Source organism: Aotus nancymaae, unplaced genomic scaffold, assembly GCF_030222135.1.
Source record: "Aotus nancymaae isolate 86718 unplaced genomic scaffold, 86718_ANA_hifiasm-v0.15.2.pri h1tg000041l, whole genome shotgun sequence".
Classification (NCBI taxonomy): Eukaryota; Metazoa; Chordata; class Mammalia; order Primates; family Aotidae; genus Aotus; species Aotus nancymaae.
In genome coordinates this window covers 16,392,803-16,415,434 of record NW_026988455.1, presented here as the reverse complement: position 1 = coordinate 16,415,434, position 22,632 = coordinate 16,392,803, and the positions used below count along the sequence as shown (strand labels likewise).

Below are 22,632 nucleotides of genomic sequence, written 5' to 3'. Positions count from 1 at the left end.
TGTAATCCCAGCTACTCGGGAGGCTGAGGCACAAGAATTACTTGAATCCAGGAGGCAGAGGTTGCAGTGAGCCAAGATCATGCCACTGCACTCCAGTAACAGAGTGAGACTCTATCTCAAGAAAAAAAAAGTTGTTTTGGTTTTTGATTTTTGATTTTTTTACGTTATTACATATAACAAATGATATAAATAGTGTGAAAAATCATGATATAAAGGTGACCTTCTTGAAATTACTCTGATCTTCATTAAAACTAGTCTTCGGTCTCCACTGACGACCAGACCACATACAGCACAACTGCAGAGAAAACGAAACAGTTGATTTTCATGTTTGACTTTTAAGCTTCCAGGGACCCAGATCTTGCCTTGAAGTGATCTTAGAAAATTCCTCATTCCCTACCCAACCCTGTTTCCAAACTTCATCCCTAGTGAAATGTAATGTCACTGTAACTTTCTCCAATATTTGTTTTCTTCTTTTGCTTATCACTAGATGTGTGTATATGTGTTTGTGTGCTTGTGTGTGTGTGTTGATTGCCTCATAGAAAAGCCTACTCTTGAGATTAAGACTCCTGATAGTTTAGAAAACAGAAATCTTTTTGGTTCTTGGTTATTATTTGAATTTGCAAGAGGAACAACAGATAGGAGGCCTAGTTAACAGTAGTAAGGGTCTCCACCCACTTACCAAGGGCAAGACCAGTTTCCTCCCACTTTAGTTTCAGTGTAGAAAGAGTAGGGGAGATAAACTATTAAATGTCAACTTGAGTGTGGTGCTAGAACCATACTCAATAATGCTGTCATTACTGTTTGTGCTTACCATCTCTTCAGTACTGGAACAGACCTCAAGAGTTCATGACTTTATCATCAACTGGGTATTTTGCCCTTGGCACACTGCCACACAGTTAGTGCTTAATGATGATGTATGTTCTTTATCAAATTCCCCCACCAAATAATGGCATTATTTATGTGTGAGAAAGTTGCACATTTCACCACCTCATGGTTTATAGAGTGCAACTCCAAGAGAATAGCTACCTGTACTCTTCTGTATCCCTAATGGCCAACAACTCAAGGACTCAGCATGTCCTACCCAGTAGATGCTTAGTGCACCATTGCTAAGGTAGAAAATCAGCCATTCTTTTCCCCGGGGCAGTCTCGCCTGTAAACAGGGGCTGTTGTCAGCCAGGTTTTTCATCATTTGTGGCTTCAAATTTCAGGGACATGACAAGTTTAGGGGTTTTTTGTTTGTTTTTGTTTTTTTAAACACCACTACACTCCAGGGTCTCCCTCTGTCACCCAGGCTGGAGTGCAGTGGTGTGATCATAGCTCACTGCAGCCTAGAGCTGCTGGGCTCAAGAGTTTCTCCCACCTCAGCCTTAGAGTAGCCAGGAGTATAGGTGGTGCACCACCATACCCATTTAACTTTTTTTAAAAAATATATTTTATTGCACTTTAGGTTCTGGGGTATACGTGTAGAACATGCAGGATTGTTGCATAGGTACATACATAGCAATGTGGTTTGCTGCCTCCATCCCCATCACCTCTATCTGGCATTTCTTCCCATGTTATCCCTCCCAAACTCCCTACCCCCCGCTGTCCCTCCCCTAGTCCCCCCCAAGAGACCCAAGTGTGTGATGCTCCCCCTCCCTGTGTCCATGTGTTCTCATTGTTCAATACCTGCCTATGAGTGAGAACATGTGGTGTTTGATTTTCTGTTCTTGTGTCAGTTTGCTGAGAATTATGGTTTCCAGATTCATCCATGTCCCTACAAAGGACACAAACTCATCGTTTTTTATGGCTGCATAGTATTCCATGGTGTATATGTGCCACATTTTCCTTGTCCAGTCTATCATCGATGGACATTTGGGTTGGTTCCAGGTCTTTGCTAAATACTGCTGCAATGAACATACATGTGCATGTGTCTTTATAATAGAACGATTTATAATCCTTTGGATATATACCCAGTAATGAGATTGCTGGGTCAAATGGAATTTCTATTTCTAGGTCCTTGAGGAATTGCTACACTGTCTTCCACAAAGGCTGAACTAATTTACACTCCCACCAACAGTGTAAAAGTGTTCCTATTTCTCCACATCTTCTCCAGCATCTGTTGTCTCCAGATTTTTTAATGATCGCCATTCTAACTGGCATGAGATGGTATCTCAATGTGGTTTTGATTTGCATTTCTCTAATGACCAGTGATGATGAGCATTTTTTCATGTTTGTTGGCCTCATATATGTCTTCTTTTGAAAAGTATCTGTTCATATCCTTCACCTACTTTTGAATGGGTTTGTTTGTTTTTTTCTTGTAAATCTGTTTTAGTTCTTTGTAGATTCTGGATATTAGCCCTTTGTCAGATGGGTAGGTTGCAAAAATTTTTTCCCATTCTGATGGTTCCCGGTTCACTCTAATGATTGTTTCTTTTGCTGTGCAGAAGCTCTGGAGTTTAATTAGATCCCATTTGCCTATTTTGGCTTTTGTTGCCAATGCTTTTGGTGTTTTAGTCATGAAGTCCTTGCCTATGCCTATGTCCTGAATAGTTTTGCCTAGGCTTTCTTCTAGGGTTTTTATGGTGTTAGGGCTTATGTTTAAGTCTTTAATCCATCTGGAGTTAATTTTAGTGTAAGGTGTCAGGAAGGGGTCCAGTTTCTACTTTCTGCACGTGGCTAGCCAGTTTTCCCAACACCATTTATTAAACATGGAGTCCTTTTCCCATTGCTTGTTTTTGTCAGGTTTGTCAAAGATCAGATGGTTGTAGATGTGTGGCATTGCCTCCAAGGCCTCTGTTCTGTTTCATTGGTCTATATCTCTGTTTTGGTACCAGTACCATGCTGTTTTGATTACTGTAGCCTTGTAGTATAGTTTGAAGTCAGGTAGCGTGATGCCTCCAGCTTTGTTCTTTTTGCTTAGAATTGACTTGGCTATGCGGGCTCTCTTTTGGTTCCATATGAAGTTTAAGGTAGTTTTTTCCAGTTCTGTGAAGAAGGTCATTGGTAGCTTGATGGGGATAGTGTTGAATCTGTAAATTACTTTGGGCAGTATGGCCATTTGCACAATATTGATTCTTCCTAACTATGAGCATGGAATGTTTTTCCATCTGTTTGTGTCCTCTCTTATTTCATTGAGCAGTGGTTTGTAGTTCTCCTTGAAGAGGTACTTTACATCCTTTGTTAGTTGTATTCCAAGGTATTTTATTCTTTTTGTAGCAATTGTGAATGGCAGTTTGTTCTTGATTTGGCTCTCTTTAAGTCTGTTATTGATGTATAGGAATGCTTGTGGTTTCTGCACATTGATTTTGTATCCTGAGACTTTGCTGAATTTGCTTATTAGTTTCAGGAGATTTTGGGCTGAGATGATGGAGTCTTCTAAATATATGATCATGTCGTCTGCAAATAGAGACAATTTGACTTCCTCCTTTCCTAATTGAATACCCTTTATTTCTTTTTCTTGCCTGATTGCTCTGGCTAGAACTTCCAATACTATCTTGAATAGGAGTGGTGAGAGAGGGCATCCTTGTCTAGTGCCAGATTTCAAAGGGAATGCTTCCAGTTTTCGCCCATTCAGTATGATATTGGCTGTTGGTTTGTCATAAATAGCTTTTATTATTTTGAGATATGTTCCATCAATACCTAACTTACTGAGAATTTTTAGCATAAAGGGCTGTAGAATTTTGTCAAAGGCCTTCTCTGCATCTGTTGAGATAATCATGTGGTTTTTGTCTTTGGTTCCATTTATGTGGTGAATTATGTTTATAGACTTGCGTATGTTGAACCAGCCTTGCATCCCCAGGATGAAGCCTACTTTATCGTGATGGATAAGCTTTTTGATGTGCTGTTGCAATCAGTTTGCCAGTATTTTATTGAAGATTTTTGTGTCAATGTTCATCATGACTATTGGCCTGAAGTTTTCTTTTCTTGTTGAGTCTCTGCTGGGTTTTGGTATCAGGATGATGTTAGTCTCATAAAATGATTTGAGAAGGATTCCCTCTTTTTGGATTATTTGGAATAGTTTCAGAAGGAGTGGTACCAGCTCCTCTTTTTATGTCTGGTAGACTCGGCTGTGAACTCATCTGGACCTGGGCTGATTTTGGTTGGTAGGCTATTAATTGCTGCCTCAGCTTCAGCTCTTGTTATTGGTCTATTCACAGTTTCGACCTCTTCCTTGTTTAGGCTTGGGAGGGTGCAGGTGTCCAGGAATTTATCCATTTCTTCAAGGTTTACTGGTTTATGTGCATAGAGCTGTTTGTAGTAATCTCTGATGGTAGTTTGTATTTCTGTGGAATCTGTGGTGATATCCCCTTTATCATTTTTATTGCATCTGTTTGATTCTTCTCTCTTTTCTTTTCTTCTGGCTAGTGGTCTATTTTGTTGATCTTTTTAAGGGTTTTTTGTGTTTCTATCTCCTTCATTTCTGCTGTGATCTTAGTTATTTCTTGTCTTCTGCTAGCTTTTGAGTTTTTTTGATCTTGCTCCTCTAGCTCTTTCAATTTTGATGATAGGGTGTCTATTTTAGATCTTCCCTTACTTCTCAGGTGGGCATTTATTGCTATAGATTTTCCTCTAGACACTGCTTTAACTGTGTCCCAGAGATTCTGGTATGTTGTGTCTTTGTTCTTGTTGGTTTCGAAGAATGTCTATATTTCTGCCTTCATTTCATTGTTTATCCAATCAACTTTCAGGAGCCAGTTGTTCAATTTCCATGAAGTTGTGCAGTTCTCTGTGCCAGCAGAGGCATTGCAGAGCTGCCATGGGCTCTGCCCAGCTGCTGTGTGAACTTCCTTGTGGGTTTATTTATAGAGGTATAGTTAGAACTGCCTTGGTAATGGCGGTCTGCTTCAGTAATGGTGGACTGTCTCTGTAATGGCAGACTGCTTCAGTAATGGCGGATTACCTCGGTAATGGCAGACTGCCTCGGTAATGGCAGACTGCCTCGGTAATGGGTGGACTGCCTTGATAATGGTGGACTGCCTTGGTAGTGGTGGACTGCCTCTGTAGTGGCAGATGCCATTCCCCCCACAGAGCTGGACCGTCCCAGGTCCAGCCCTGCTTACTGTGAAACTCTCAATCCAGAGCATTTCAGATTGCTGATCTTTGAGAGGGTGGTACCCACCAAGCCAGATCACCTGGTTCCCTGTTTCAGCCCCCTTTTTTTCGGTTGAATGGGCGACTCTGTCTCCGAGTCGTTCCAGGCATCAGTTGAAACGGCCACCCAGATTTGTGTGAGTTTTTGTGCGGAAACTCGCTACACTGGCTGAAACAGCCATGCTGGGGAGTCATGGCACTTTTCCGCCTGGGAATCTCCTGGTCTGTGGGCAGTAAAAACTTGTTTGGAAATGCAGTGATCACTTACTTACCCTCTGTGTTCTCACTGGAAACTGCACTCCAGAGCTGTTCCTATTTGGCCATCTTGGATCTCACCTGTCTAACTTAAAAAAAATAGTTTGTAAAGACAGAGTCTCACTTTTTTGCCCAGGCTGTTCTCAAACTGCTGGCTCAAGTAATTCTCCTGCATTGGCCTCCCAAAGTGCTGGGACTGTAGGCGTGAGTCACTGTGCCTGTTCAACATGACAAGTATTATTCTCTGGCAGGAAGTGAAATTTTTCTCACTGATGATTGCACACAAATGTCGTATCTCCATGAGGCTGCCACTTACTAGCTTTGGGCTCATGTCACCTTGCTTCAAAGTATGCTTCAGTATAATTTTGAAGTGTATATTTCCATTGCCTCTCTTTGAGTAATTGATAGTCTTCATAATAAGTTTATACTTATTATCACTTTTATTTATTTTTATTACTCTGAGCAGCCAATCTTATAAGAAGCTCATAGTGGAATTTGTGGGTCATGGTAAATATATTATTTGACTGACTTCCAAACACGCTTACTATTGCCTGGTGTTTTGTTTATTTCAAAAAATACAGATTTCTTGAAAGGCCTGCAAAAGAAAGCAATCAAAATTATAGCAGTTAAGAACATGAGTTTGAATTCCAGATGGGCCACTCACTAGCTGTGTAATCTTGGGAAAATTATTAAATCTCTAGCCTCACTTTCCTCCCCTGTAAAATGAGGATACAGGCAGAGCATTCCTAATCTAAAAATCCAAAATTCAAAATGCTCCAAAATCCGAAGGTTTTTGTGTTCCTACATGACGCCACAAGTGGAAAATTCCACACTTGACCTCATGTGACAGGTCACGGTCAAAATACAGTCAAAACATTGTTTCATACACACAGTCCTTTTTTTATTTGTGTAAGTGTAAGTGGCACAAGTGCAGTTTGTTACGTGGACATACTGCATGGTGGTAAAGTCTGGGCTTTTAGTGTCTCTGTCACCTAAGTAGTGTCCATTGTATTCATTAGGTTCTTTGTCATCCCTTACCCCTCCCACCTTCCTACTCTAAGTCTCTAGCCTGGCTTTCTATGTTCATGGGTACACATTATTTAGCTCCCACTTCTAAGTGAAAACAGTGATATCTGTGTTTCTGTTCCTGAGTTTTTTCACTTAAGATGATGGCCTCCAGTTCCATCCATGTTGCTGCAAGAGACATGATTTCATTGTTTGTTATGACTGAATAGAATTCTTCATGCGTAAGATTATTAAAAATATGGTATAAAATTACCTTCAGGCTATGTGTATAAGGTATATATGAAACATAAATGAATTTAATGTTTAGAGTTGGGTTCCATCCCCTAGATGTCTCATTATGTATGTGTAAATATAACATGATACAAAAAAATTCAAAATTCTGAAACACCAGTTGAACTCACCTTTCAATAAGAATGCATACCTCAAAAGGTTATAGTAAAGACTAAATGAGACAATCCTAGTCCAATTTCTTTGCACATAGTAATGCTCAATAATTAATACTTAAATGGGTATAAACTTTATACTAATAAGGTTGGGGCTGGAAAAATACACAGTTTTCATTATTTCCCATAGCAGTCATTCAGTCCCTGACTCTAAACTCTGTATTCCATGTGGTGGGTGAGTGGGGCAGGGGAGTGGGAGAGTCCTCTTTATTCTGTAGGGTTGGTCCTATGGAGGTGTCTATGGCAGATTGGCAGATGGATTTGTCTTGTGCATAGATGGTGCCTCTGGTTTCCTCTGGCAGAGTTCAGCGGTGTCCTAATGCAGACTCAGTCCTCATCTAGCTACTGCACAGGCTGATCTCTGGTTCCTTTAGCCCCTACTGGTTCGTGTTGTTTCATTTTGAGAGGCACCCTTGTAAGGACTATAGTGCTCTCTTCAGCTGACCTCCAGGTCCCCAGTCAGAACCAAGGGATCCGACTCTCGTAGCACCTAGAAACCGTGGGAAACGAGGGGAATGCTTTGCTCTCAGCTACTAAGGTTGTCCTGTCACCTTCTCTTCTGCCCTCCTTTGCCATGGTATAGGATAATGTAAGTCAGCAATCTCATTACTTGGTACATACCCAGAGGAATGTAAATCATTCTACCATAAAGACAGATGCACACAAATATTCATTGCAGCATTATTCACAATAGCAAAGTCATGGAATCAACTTAAATGCACATCAGTTACAGACTGGAGAAAGAAAATGTGATATATACACCATGGAATACTATGCAGCCATAAAAATAATGAAATCATGTCTTTTATGGGAACATGGATGGAGCTGAAGGCTATTATTCTTAGCAAACTAACGCAGGAATAGAAAACCAAAAACTGCATGTTCTCACTTAGAAGTGGGAGCTAAATGATGAGAACTTACCAACACAAAGAAAAGAACAGCAGACACTGGGGTCTACTTGAGGGTGGAGGGTGGGAGGAGGGAGAGGAGCAGAAATGATAACTATCAGGTACTAGGCTTAATACCTGGGTGATGAAATAATCTGTACCACAAACCTCTGTGACATGAGTTTAGCTATGTAACAAACCTTCACATGTACCCCCAAACCTAAAAGTTAAAAAAAGAATCCCAGATGGGAAGTAGGGCACATTTGGCCTAATTTTCAGCTTCATCCTCACTCCCTAACTTACGTCACTCATGTCTCCTCCATCATCAGGGACAGCAAGAGCGGGAGGGGACGGCCATGCCACATCTCCATTCTCTAATCTTATTTCCTCCTGCCTCTTCAGCAGCAGTTTGTTTCTCCTCTCCAACTTGAAGGACTTACTGGTATTTGGTTTCAAAGGGATGCAAAACCGGTTTTGTTAGTAATTCCCTTGGATCTGCCCTTGTCTCCCATCAAGGCTGTACAAGTAAAGAATCCAAGGTGTTTGTTTTGTTGGCCTGCTGCAGGGTAGAGATAGAGGAAAACAGAAACTCCCCCCACCCCGCCCCTCCTTTGGCCGATGACTCCAAAGACTCTGCCGTAAATGAACACTTTATACACTTCATAGAGCTGCCATCTTTTTTTTTTTTTTGAGATGGAGTCTCACTCTGTCACCCAGGCTAGAGTGCAGTGGCGTGATCTTGGCTCACTGCAACCTCCACCTCCCAAGTTCAAGCAGTTCTCCTGCCTCAGCCTCCCAAGTAGCTGGGATTACAGGCACATGGCACCCCACCAAGCTAATTTTTATATCTTTAGTAGAGACGGGGTTTCACCATGTTGGTCAGGCAGGTCTTGAACTCCTGACCTCATGATCCACCTGCCTCGGCCTCCAAAAGTGCTAGAATTAAAGGCGTGAGCCACCACGCCCGGCCCAGAGCTGTTATTATTATTATGACACATATCTACTTGATTTAAGCAATTCTTTTACTTTCTTAGGGCAGTCATTCCTAAGTCTGGATTTCACAGAAAAGAAAATATATTTTAATTGAGGACTGACGAAGGGTTGCCAACTTTTAATTTTATCAACTATAAGAACTATTTTTATAATTGCTATCAATTTCTATCATTTCTTTTATTCCCCCTCTCTTCCACTGTGGAAGGTCAAATTGAAGAGCAAAGAATACCTCTTTCAAAGTGAGCAAATTTAGCCATATGAAAACTCAGCAGTTTGCCCTGAGTTTGCCTGCGTAGCTGCAGTCCAGTGGAAATTTCTTCCAGACCAGCACCAGTCAACCCAGTGACATTTAGAAATCACTGCCCTGGAGTGTTTCAGCCACCGAAACACTTGGTGTTCGCTGTCAGCTGTGATTATATATGAAGTGCTTTCAGGAACCAATGTGTAGCATAACTTAGGCCAAAAGAAACGCTGTGCCTAAATACTCAGCCAAGGAGCGTTGAGTTTGCCTGGATTTCTGGAAAATTACCTCCATTCCCTACTTCACTGTATTTGGGTAAACAGAAGATGGCCTCAGAGAGCTTTTGCAGGAGAAATTATAAAAATTCAGCAAAGCTTTGTGATCTCATTTTGGATCTCCTCAGGATTCCTCATCAAGTTGCAATTAAGGAGAGAAAAATTCTGCCTTGGGGTGTGATTTTAATTACTCATCGTGTTGTGACTTGACTTTCTGTGCTGCATTTTTTTCCATATCACTACTTCTGTGTTTGACAGCTTCTCCAGAGAGTCACTCTGTTTTACGCCAGGAGCGAAGTACTTACTAAGTCAAAGGAAGGCAAGGCAAACATCTACGATTACCTTTGTGCTTTTACCAGAAAACCGGGTGAGAACCTCCTTTTCCTTTTCCCTGCCTCTCCAGCCTCAGTTTTATGACCCTGTGGAGCCGGTGGACTTTGAAGGACTTCTGATGACACACCTGAACACTCTGGATGTGCAGCTTGCCCAGGAGCTCGGGGACCTCACTGATGACGACTTGGACGTGGTGTTCACGCCAAAGGAATGTAGGACTTTGCAGCCCTCTTTGCCGGAGGAAGGGTAAATCGTTTTCTTAAATGTAGATGTGATTATGACTGTCATGATTGTTTTCAATAAGCAGGTGGGGGAGATGTCCCAGATCTGAACTAAAAAAAAGATCACTCAATCCATTCCAATGTGTGGGACAACTGTATGATATCATCACCTCAATATAGGTAGGTTTTAAATTAGTTTGGCCAGAGCTTTTGAAAAGCTACGTGGAGACCAAGATAGTGCAAGGGATGCAGGGGGACCAAATGAAATGCTCAGGAGGAGGTTAAAAGGACAGGCTCTGGAGCCAGACCGCCTGGCTGCTGGCTCAGTGACCCTGGGTGACCTCCCAAAGCCTCAGTTTCTCCATTTGTAAAAATGTCAAGATTTTTAATAATTATTATTGAAATGCCTCCATCCAAAAGCATTTTAATTGCTTACAGTTTTGAGACTGGATCAAGATAGAAACATAAGGTAAACCCATGTTTATTGAGCATCTACTATATTCTGGGTACTGAGATAAAAAGATGAAGAAGGCAAAGTCCCTCCTTTGAAGAAAGTGTCATGCAGTGGTAAAACAGTGGGGAGAGCTCTGTAGAATGAATATGTGAATAGCTAATTAGAGCGTGAGTTTCTACAGTTGGTTATTCTATATGTTTATAGGCCTGGGCATTAGCTTTTGGTATAAAAGTAACTATGGAATTATAGCTAAATGAAACTCCTATTGCTTCTAAAGTTTAAAAAAAAATAATGTCTCTTTGGAGGTTTAGGATAAACTTTTATTTACATTCATTTTAAAAGCAAAATTAAGATTCACATCCTCCTGGACATGTTCAACCTTCTCATCCTCCCCAAAAGGTCTCAGAAAGAAGATCCTGAAACACAGCCCCTGCCCTCATTAATCTGAGATATTCTAGTTCTATTTTGGATTTTATTTCATCACAATTTAAGGAGGTTGGATGATAATGAGGTGGTATTATTGTGAACCTTTACTCTCTTGTTCAGACAGTTCTCACTCACATAGGAGAATTGACCATATGTCTAGCTCTGATGTTTTAAAATTTACCCTTCCCAGAAAACAAAAACATTGTCATTTTTGGGAAACATACTCCCCCATTTTTCAGTCCATTTATTTAGGTTTGACCTTAATGTAAGTAACACCTACTATTTTCATCTTTAGTGAAGAATCATTGAATTTCTTCCTTTAGGTAAAATGTATAGTTGTTTTCAAATATGGCCAGAATCTTGGAAAAAGCTGTTTAAAATGCTTACAGTAACCAGTCACCCCAGCTCGTTCCTGTGGTCTCAGCTACTCAAGAGGCTGAGGCAAGAGGATCACTTGAGCCCAGGAATTTGACTTCAGCCTGGGCAAAATAGCAAGACCCTGTTTCTTTAAAAACAAAAACAAAAAGCAGTACAATACATTTAGAGGAAGGAGGAATTTCTTCTGAAATTTGATAAGATAATTTTTTACTTAGCATCAGTTTTTTAGTATACTATTGTCAAAAGAATTTATAGCTAACTCATCTGTCTGATGACTTTAAGGTAACCTCTACTATTTCAGCTTTTGCCACAGTCTTCTGTATAATTAAATTGGGGGAAGGTATCATCTTTACACCAGGGTAAACAATTGCTGACTCCTGTTGAACTCCCTGCACCTAGCCCAGAACTTTAGGTTGAGCTTTGATGGCGTGCTAGTGAAAAATGTGGACACCACAGGTGAGCTGCCTGGATTCAAGTCCCTGCTCCAGCACTTCTGTGTGACTTGAAACAAGATCCTTACCTTCTCATTATTCTTCAAAGTGAGAATAATAGGCATGCCTACCCTACGGTGCTGATTGAGAATTAACTGAATTAATATATATAAAGTAATCGCATCGGTGCATAATGCATAGTGAATGCCACTTAAGTGTAAACTATTAATTCATATGTGCCTCTTATTATGTGCCAGGCAGTCTTCTAAGCACTTTGCACGCTAACTCATTTAATCTTCATCAAAGCTGTCTACTAAAAGGAGCACTTACTACTCTCATCGCTTTAAGGTGAGGAGACTGAGGCACAGAAGGGTTGAGTGACTGGCTCATGGTCGCATTGCTATAAAGGATGAAGCTGGGTTTGGGCAGTTAGGACCCGGATACTACATGTGTAACATTCACAATACTTCATCTCATACTAACAGCACATTTCTGTTCTTACCTCCTTTTTACAAATGAGAAAATTAAGGCTTGTAGCATTTAAACCTGTTTATTTCTGGTACCAAAGCATTTGCAACAATAGCAATTGTTATACAATTGTTATTTCTGATTTCAAGACTCTGGAACACTTGAAGAGTATTGCTCCTGGTGCATTTCTTAAGCTGGCGTGACAGGAACCATCTGAATTAATGATCACCAACAAAAGCCAGTGTCTGCAAATTCGTCAAAGCATAAGACAACTGTTCTTTTTCCTGGCTTTCAAAAAGGAGAACATACATGTCCTAACAAGGTTACAATGCATAAAAAATATGTCCAAATTACCCTGTCAAAGTTAGGTATTTATACTTATTTTTCTTGTTTTGTATTCAATTACAGCTAGTTCTACCTGTCTTGTGTCAGAATGCCTTCGAGGATAGTTATAATTTAACATGAATCTCTATGATAAAGAAAAACCACAAAGCAAAAAATGCCAGCATGTTTATCTCATCAAAGTAAAAATGTTGATTGCCTCAGGAATACTTCAGACACTTGGAATGACTGGGCAAGAACATCCTAAGCATTCTCACTGATAAGGATTTAAACTCATGTCACGTTCCTTGCTTATGATAAGGGATTGTTTTGTTGTTTTTACCCAGTAATAACGTGTTTATTTCATTTTCTACCTCATTAGGGTTGAACTGGACCCTCACGTCAGGGACTGTATTCAGACCTACATCCGGGAGTGGCTAATCGTGAACCGGAAGTAAGTTACTTTTTCTCCACTTTTTAATTTTATATTGTTAGCTTTTTAATATTTCTTGATACTTTCAACAGTTCAAGGTTTACAGAAAAATTGCATGGAAAATAGAGTTCTCATATACTTCCTCCTCATTCCCACCCCCCATCACACACACAGTCCCCCTATTATGAACACCTTGCTTTAGTGTGGTACATTTGTTACGGTAGCTGAGCCAATATGGATATGTTGTTATTAACTAAAGTGCATAGTTTACATTAGTGTTCACTTTTTGTGTTGTATATTCTGTGGGTTTTGACAAATGTGTGATGACATGTTTCTGCCTTTATAGTATCATACAGAATTGTTTCACTGCCCTAAAAATCTCTGTGCTCATCCAGAGAATAATAACCTGTTTATCCTCCCTCCCTGGCAACCACTTTCCTTTTTCACTGTCTCCGTAATTTCACCTTGTTCCTCAATGTCTTTTTGTGGCTTGATAACTCATTTTTTATCACTGAATAATCTTTCATTGCATGGATGTACCATTGTTCATTTATCCTTTCACTTAATGAAAAGGAAAGTTATATTTTAAACATAAAGAATAGACTACAAGCTTGTCCAACCCCTAACCTGTGGGCAGCATGCGGCCCAGGATGGCTTTGAATGTGGCCAAACACAAATTCGTAAACTTTCTTAAAACATTATGAGATTTTTTTGCGAATTTTTTTTTTAGTTCATTAGCTATTGTTAGTGTTTGTGTATTTTATATTTGGCCAAAGATAATTCTTCTTCCAGTGTGACCCAGGGAAGCCAAAATATTGAACTCCTGGAATGGAGTCTTTTTGTTTTCTTATCATTCTGATGAATTCTGAGGTGGAAAAGAATTAAGTGAATTGAAACCTGGCCTCAGATTCAGAGGTGGCATTTGAGTTTATGACTAAGAAATAAATTACTTGCTGGCCTTCCAGTAAGGGATCTTTCTCTCCTGGATTAATCAAACCTTCTGTGACATTGTTCTGAGCCTTTTTCTTTCTGTTCCATGGACCTGGATAGCACTCTCTCATGAGAAACATCTATGCACGTTAAAATTCTCAACCTGCGTGGGCGTACGTGTTGGGGAATGAGATGTGGACTGTCTACAGATTAGGGCACACCTCACTAGAGACACATCAGAGAACCTTTGACAAGGCATTGGTAGTTTAAAATTCTGATAGCCTCACTCCTCCTATACCTTAGTAAGAATTACTATTCTATGGGGTAAATGATGAAAGACTTTGGGAATTGAGTTGTATTCAGCTCCTGAAATGGTGCCATTGAGTTTGTGCTGAGGTTTTCTGAAGTAATGTCAGTATGCACACTATTTTCAGCAGCAGCAGAAGAGAAAGCATTGGTTATTAAAAGTGATTAAGGGAAAGTTAGCTGTTAATCCATCATCTGTTCTAATATGAATGAAAAACAAAGTTTGTCAGAGAGTCAAATAAAATTATGGTTTGCTGATAATAAATCAAAGGTTTCAGAACAAGTCATTCTCAAGCTTTTAAATGTTATCATTAGAGGTACTTTCTGGCCATTAAAGATCTAAAAAAAATCTGAGAAGGAAGAACAAATAGAAATGTCCATTTTGATACATTTGGTTTTCAAATTTATTTTCTATTTTGGGTTTGCCCACTTTTTCATTCCTCATGGCAATTGCAAGCTTCTTGGAGTAGTGTTTTTTCTTGATCTTGAACAAATGTAAAAGAAAAAAATGACTCTTTGGAATACTTACAGAAATTTTAGAAATAATTATGAAACAAAAATCACTCAGTTTCACTCTAGACAGATAATCATCATGAACATTTGATGTCTATCCTTTGAATGGTGTTGGACTTTTTGGTATATGCTTATATGAAAATTAATCAGATTATAATACCATTTTTATAACATGCATTTTCAGTTTTCACAGTAAAGAGTGATTCTCTCCTTTTTTTATTAAATATGCTTCCTCAATGTAATGATTAATGGTTGTGTAATATATTTATACCAAAATTTATTTAACCAATTTTAATGTTTAGATGATTCCTTACTTTTCATTGTTGTACTTAAAATGCAACAACATCCTTCTCACTAAAAATTTGTACATATTTATGATTTTTTTCTTTGGGATAAATTCCTACAAGAGGAATTTCTATGTCAAAGGATATGCACAAATTTAAAGATTTGGAATAATAGATCAAAGATTATGCTGAGCACAGTGGCTCACATTTATAATCTCACCCAGCACTTTGAGAGGTCGAGGAAAGAGGATCACTTGAACCCAGGAGTTCGAGACCAGCCTGGGCAAACAGAGACCCCCATCTCTACAAAAATAAAAATTAACTGGGTGTAGTAACATGTACCTGCAGCCCTAGCTACTCAGGAGGCTGAGGCAGGAGGATCACTTGAGCCCAGGAGGTCAAGGCTGTAGTGAGCAATGATTGTACTACTGCACCCCAGCCCAGTCAACAGAGGAAGACTCTGTCTCAAGAAAATATTGTTAATACTATATGCATGAATCCTCAAGAATATTAGATGTTATAATTTATTAACATTTCCAATTTTATTTGTTAAAAGGTTGTCTTTTATTTTCATTTTCTTTTATTATTAGATTAGGCATCTTTTTTCCATATATTTCTTGGCCATTTTTTATGTTTCCTGGTGCTCTGCTTATTCGTGAAATTTGTGCATCTCTATTAAGGTATTTGTCTAGTCTGATTTATTTTTATGAGCACTTTATTTGTTAAAGATGTTAACCCTTGTCTATCATGTATTAAAAATACCTTCCCCAGTATACCTTTTGTCTTTTAAAGTTGTTCATAGTTTTTAATATTCTGAATTATTTATATCATTAAATATGAATATTTTTCCTTATGATATTTAATTTTGACATCATGCTTAAAATTTGATTCATGAACAATATTATTTTCTAAGAGTTTGGGATTAAAGCATAAATTTAGACCATTAGCCACTTGATTGTTGCTTCTGTTCCTTTATGTGTCTCCATTTGTTTTTATCTTTTCTATAGAAGCAATGGTTATCCATATATTTATTCCATGCAAGTTTTTGCATCTTTTTCCCCCGTAAAAGAAAGGAATATCTGTTTTAACTTTATGTTTGACATCATTCTAGGGATAGGGGTTACCATTGGCCCAGTTCTCTGCAGCCCTGTGTAATGGAGCACTTCCCTTCCCAGAGGTCAGGTAGTGGACAGGGAGAAGTGTACAACTTCAGAACTCATTGTCAGTTTCTGGCAAGCTTTCTCATAGAAAGGATGCATCTCTTTCTGTCCCTCTGCCTGATTCTCTTGCACTCTGAGTCTAACACTCTGCCCATGAAAACTACAATTCCTAGCACACAGTCCTCTCAGGGATCATTCTGTCTCTGTGTATCTGTTATAGTTTATCTGTGGGACGAATCCAGTACACAGTTGACAGATACCCTTTATTTCCCAGCCTCACATAGTACATTTTTAGTGCTGTTGTTTTCTGTGAGTTGCATCTGTATCATTTTAGAATGATGGTAGAAGGAGAAGGTGGTGAAGCGGAAGGTGGTGATTCATATGAATGAAACCAGGTGGTGGAGGCTATGATGCCTTCATAGATAAGCCGCTACTCTGAAAAAGGAGAATTCAGATTTCTGTCTAGACACTGACTGTTTAGAGACTCATGGGCAGGAAGGTATACAACATCTTCTTATCTTTATTCAGTGAGTTCCCCTTTGGGGAAACAAAGTATGGTACATCCTTCTCTTTCCAGCTCCATCTGTTCCACAGAGGTTCTGTCCAGATTCAGGTGTTAAATTATCTCTTCATTTGGATGAGTTTCCATTTTTTCTGTCTTCATACTTGGTTTACTAGAAAGTTGGAGGAGGATGCAATAGGGGTTGCTGGCCACTTGTTAATTAGTGATTGATTATTTAGCTCTCCTTTAATTTGGTTATGTGCCAAATAATGTATGATTGTTTTGAAAGAAATCAAGTAATGTGGACGTGCATTAAGGAAAAGGCAAATCTCATGCCTCACTACTCACCAGCTTCCTACCCTTCCCCTAAGTCACTCGTCACTCCATAAAGCCCAGCTGTGTAGCTTCCAGATCTTTTTCTACCCTCACAAAAAAGATTTGTCTATTTTTCACATAAAGATGTATGTATTAATATATATTTATGTATTGCAAACATACATCTTACATATATTTTTAAATAATAACTTTTCATGTCAGAGCTACATCCCATTCTTTTGAAATGCTGCCTAGTATTCAAAGGGTGAAGGAATGTGTCATAAGTTATTGAAACTAAGTGAGCATTTTGGTTGTCTCCATTTTTCATAATTACAAATAATACCAAAACAAATGTCTATGCACATCTGCCCCTACACATGTGTGTGAATATTTCTGAGGGTAGAAATGAAGCCAGTGTACATGGTACTTTCTGATAAGTACTGCCAAATTCTTCTCCAGAAAAGTTGGGCTATTTCATTCCATTACCAACTGGGCATGAAACTGGTGCATTCCTATATTCTTGCCAGTGCTGGATATTATTTATTAAAATAAAATTTAAATTCCTCCAGTCTTCTTTTAGTTATTATTTAATCTAGAAGCTATTACACCTACTTTCTGAATACAGCTTCCTGTTGTCAAGTTTCCTTTCCTTATATGTTCTAAAATCCCAGTTACATGTGCACTTAACCATACAACTGTAAGTCCCACTCTTGAGTGTTTACATAAAAACTGTATGCAAATATAGCAGTTTAGCAATTTTATTTGTAATTGCCAAACCTATATAGTAGTTTTATTTGTAATTGCCAAAAACTAGAAACAACCCAGATTATATTCAGTTGGGTAGTAGATAAACAAACTCTGGTAAATCCATGCAATGGAATACTACTTAGCAGTGAAATGGAACAAACAATTGATATATACAAAAACATGAATGACTCTCAGATGCAGTATGCTAAGTAAAAGAAGCCAGACGAAAAAGATAACTGCATGATTCCATTTACGTGTCATTCTGGAAAAGATAAGGCTAGGGATGGAAAACGGGTCCATGGTTGCCAGGGTCTGGGAATGGGGAAGGGCTGACTACAAAAGGACATGGGAATCCTTTATAGCTGGGACTATAGGGCCCATGATGTCAAATCTGCCTTGGATCATTAAATTAGAAGAAATCAATTCCATTTATCCCAAGTATTCCCTCCAAGTGAAATACTTTGGTTGCATATAATAAGAATTCAATAAATATTAGCTATTATGATATTTATTAAGTAGTACGTATGAGAAAACATACTTATGCTAGCATGTCAAGGGAATGAACACCAAATTCTCTCCCATATATTGAATGTGTCATGGAGAGGAGACCTACCTTCCTCTGGGGACCATACTTAATGAAGCCACTTTGCCTTATAAGGACATGTCTTTGTTATCCAGAACTATGTAGTCAAACACTGATTTAGTTAGCTCCTTTATTCCTCAATTATCTCCTTGCTGGTAATACATTTCTCTATAATATCTAGAGATAGACTTTTATGTCCTTGCTAGCTGTGATAATGGCTTTGAATCCCACTTAGGGGGCAGAGGAGTAGAGTAATGGCCACTTGTGTTCCCTCCCACTCTCATCATTCTATCGGGCATTTGCCACTCAAGTTCTATAATTGAGACGTTTAAATCATACAAATAATGCTGCTCATGAAGGATAGAGGAAATTTTTAGATTTCCTTTTAAACCTAACAGGGAAAGATTAAGTTACACAAAAATGTAAAATACATGATCTCCAGTAAATTGGAGGAAATGTGTTTTCTTACTTGAAATGTTTTTTACTTAGACTGGAAGATTTATTAAACAATTTTCATTCTGTCATTCATGTCTACAGCACCAAATCTGTTGTCCTTGTTCTAAAAACAATAGTACTTTTCTCGCCGTGGCTTTTGAAAAGGCTTACTGGTTTACTGATTAGCATGGTGCCATGTTTGTTTGCTTATCCCACTTATATCCGCATGTTTTGATAACTTTGTGTGGATTAATATTTGATGACATCCTTTGGGTGATATTAACTATTTTAAGCTTTATTTCCTCTGTCATTTTCTCTAAATGAACCAAAGAGGGATACACTTCAGAATGTTCTCGACACTTGGTAGAGAGTTGAACTCTTAAGTAATTAAACTGGTTTACGTACTGTATTTATTCTTGCTGCAGAGACAATGAAACATTTCATGAGTGTTATGGGCAGCATCATAAAAGCCCTTAGACTTTGTTTTTCATCTGGGGTGATTAAGGTAATTCTGAAGAAAGGTCATGTTCAAGGAGAGCTGGGATATCAAGGAATGGGGTATCATCTGTTTTATTACTCCATATTTTACTCCCAGTGAACTGGTAAACAATTAAAATTCAAACACATCAGTGCATATAATTCAGTTACTCCCAAAGCACCATAAAAATGTCTCCCTGATCAATAATTGCTTATTATGACATACATCTGTTGTGCTGGCTGTCAAGGTGCTTAGGTATTTGCTTTCTAAAAGTATGAAAAGCAAGCCTGGCTCATCAGCCTATGCGGTAACAAAGAGCAATCCAGCTGCACATATCACAGAGGCACTCTTGACCTGTTGTGCAGAGACTCCCTCCCCACAAATCCAAGCCCACGAAGACTCTCCAGGCTCTGTTATCACACATCAGCCTGGTTCAGATTGGATGCCCTCCTTACACCATATGGTTCTGATTTTCCATGCCAGGCAGCTCTTCTTAAATGCATGTGTCCTTACCCTGTTTGGGCTTCAACTTCCCATTCTGGACCTCCTCGGTTACTCCCTACCCGAGGCATGGAGGGCTGCCTTGTTCTGATGCACTTTATGATTTTAGCACCAAGTTGTACAGGAAGAGAAAGGGGAAAGAGGATGTGAAAGGAAAGAGAGGGTAGGGAAGAGGAAAATGAAGAGGAGGAACATATATTATTTTCTAATCCTCACAATAGGTGCTCAAAATGAGCAACATTTCCCCCTTCATACTTGAGGAAATTGTGACTCAGAGAGACTAAGGCATTTGCCCAAGGTCTCTTAGTACATAAGGAGCCAGCATTTGCACCCCATTCCTTCTGACTCTAAAGCCTGGATTCTGTCAGCTCCACCACACTGCCTTTAAGGAGAATGCTCTCAAAACGTGCTTGGTCTTTGGATTGTCTTCAGATGTGTTATGTTAGAATAGTATTTTAAGAAAAGGAATGCAGATCTCCTGGGAGGCAGTAGGTCATGTTCATTTCATGAGACTCATTTTTCTAGCAGTCGGCCTACTTCCCCATTTTTCTCCTGTCTGCACATAGATGCAACAGGAGCTTGGCTTTATTTGACTCGGTTGCCAGGGTGGGTAAGGAGGCTGGGATTCTCTTGTAGTCAGCGGCATTAAGCCAGCAGTCTCACTGCCTACCCAGTGAGGGTTCCTTCTTCAGCCAACACTTCTGGAATGAGTCATCTTTACATGCTTGCCAACCCTTGTCCTCTCCTCCCCAGCCAGGTTTTCCCTTGCTGCTGTGAGGGAGCTTTGAGACTTGGAGATTTTTAAATGGGGAAGTAGATGTTAAATCTAGTATGAGGAAGAGAAGGAAAGTTTGCTCCAGTTTCAGACACATAGTCATAGAAGATGCTAGTCTTACTGCTTTCCATAGCAAAAACCCTGAAGTCTTAAAGTGTACATATTGTGAACTGAACTTTTAGCACTACTGCCCATTTGTCGTTGACTATGGGGTCCATGTGAAAAACTCCCGCAAACACTCTAACAAAATGGAAGACAGAAAAGAAAGCAAGCATCATTTGTGTACAATTGCCAAAGAAAAATAGCCAAATAAATTTGATGGTCCCAAAAGTTCAGCATCTTTTGAGGAGAAAATTTGATTTTAGGGCCGGGTCGGGTAGCTCATGCCTGTAATCCCAGCACCCTGGGAGGCCGAGGCAGGTGGATCAACTGAGGTCGGGAGTTCGAGACCAGCCTGGCCAGTATGGCAAAACCCTGTCTCTACTACAAATGCAAAAGTTAGCTGGGCATGGTGGCACATGCCTGTAATCCCAGCTACTTGGAAGGCTGAGACAGGAGAATTGCTTGAACCCGGGAGGCTGAGGTTGCAGTGAGCCAAAATCATGCCACTGTACTCTAGCCTGGGCAAAGGAGCCAGACTCTGTCTAAAACAAAAATTGATTCTAATTTTTTCAGATATAGTGCATGAACTTTTTATCATAAAATCTTAAACCTGGGGAAAATATCTTAGAATTCACCTCATGTTCATGCTTCACCCTATGAGGAAACAGAGGCACAGAGAGAAGTAACTTGAGGATAATGGAAACAGGCACACATCTGTGATTGTGTGTATGTGTGGGGGGTGGGTGTGTCAGAGAGAGAGAGAGAAAGATGTTTGCTTGTAAGTAAACACTCTTGGAAATAGGTGTATTTTATTAGCTAAAAAGTAATGCTTACGCTGATATAGTTCTGGTTGCTAAACCTTACACACAAAATGTCCTTAGGTAGCTACTTCCTGATTTTTATTTCTGTGGCCCAAAAATGTCTCCTTGTAAATCATCATGTCACGTCATATTTAAACTTCAAAATCAATACCCTCTATAGCAGTATCATCTCCATTTTCAGTCTCCCTCCAAGCTCTACCCTTTGGAGAGGTCTGCCCCACTCTGTCAAGTGGAATCCTTCCCTCTCCAAATCTACCTCCCTCACTCATTGAACTCCTTTCCCCTGACCAGAGAAAGGGATCAAGGAGGGGAAAAGAGACCAGCCTTGGTCCCTAAACCTTCAGAAATGTCCTCCTAATCCCCACGTTTTCTTACCCCTGAAAAGGAATGAACATCCCTGACTATGTGGACTGGTGTATACTGCCACATCAGTGTTTGAGTCAATCCCCAGAGGAGAGGGGGAGCCTCCACCATCTTTTTTGCAACATCTCATATCTTTTTTTTGCTGTTGCTTCCCCACTACACTTGGTTTTGCTCTAGGCTACATTTCATTTGAGATTTCTGTTTTGTGTTGAACTTGCTTTTTTTCGTATTGAAAAGATGACATTGCCCCAAGAGCCAAAAATAAATGGGAATTGAAAATAAAGTAAAATAAAATAAAATAATAAAATGTACAGGTCCTAAAAAAGGCAAAAGGCAAATACCAAGGTGGGAAATTTGAAGTTTAATTAACTGTTTGTTTCGATGTTAGAGTGAATTAATGTTAAATTCTTTGGTGATTTTTTTCCCCCTAAAATTGGATATTTTGAGAAACACGATCACTGTTCAGTATGTTGCTATTTGGGGTAGCATAATTTTAGGGGATAACTTAATATTTGCATATATTTGTCACCACTTTGGGTTGGTTTTTGTTCCCTGTCCCCCAACCAGGATGTTAGATCACACACACATTTTTTTTTTCTTTGAGCCCTTAGGGAGAGCCCAAAACAGTCATTTTATGGGGGAGGAAAACTTACCCTGTCAGCACACACAGACACATTGTTGCCTAAATTTATACTGGTGAGAGTAACTTTTAAGAAGCTAGCAGGTTGATGAAATCCTTGTGAGAATTTCTCTCAAATAACTCTGTTAATGGCCAATCCAGCAATCCTCCCATCTCAACCTCCCAAGTAGCTGAGACTACAGGCATGTGGCACCATACTTGGCTAATTTTTTTGTGCTTTTTGTCGAGATGCGGTTTCACCATGTCACCCAGGCTGGTCTCAAACTCCTGGGCTCAAGCGGTCCTCCCACCTTAGCCTCCCTGAGTGCTGGGATTACAGGTGTGAGCCACTGCACCCAGCCTGTATATTTTCTTAAAATCCTTTTTGAATGTTTAGTCTTATTTCCTTATTCAGAGTACACCTTGTTCGTTATTTATTTTTTTCATTTCCCCAATTTAGCCTGCTTTTCACCCAGCCCTTATCCACATAGGTTTGGGTCAGAGAAATTCAAGTGGCCAAGGGACACTAAAAATGACCCA

General features: G+C 39.5%; 1 protein-coding gene across 8 annotated transcripts in view; it reads left to right on the top strand.

Moving 5' to 3' along the window:
• Positions 1–22,632, top strand: part of DOCK8 (dedicator of cytokinesis 8) — a 242,801-nt gene that overhangs the window by 60,117 nt on the left and 160,052 nt on the right. For all 8 annotated transcript variants that reach the window (XM_064361489.1, XM_064361488.1, XM_064361493.1 and 5 more), the window contains 2 exons: positions 9,597–9,772; positions 12,608–12,679. In XM_064361489.1, the coding sequence (XP_064217559.1) occupies positions 9,597–9,772; positions 12,608–12,679 (248 nt within the window). The remainder of the gene's footprint in view (positions 1–9,596; positions 9,773–12,607; positions 12,680–22,632) is intronic.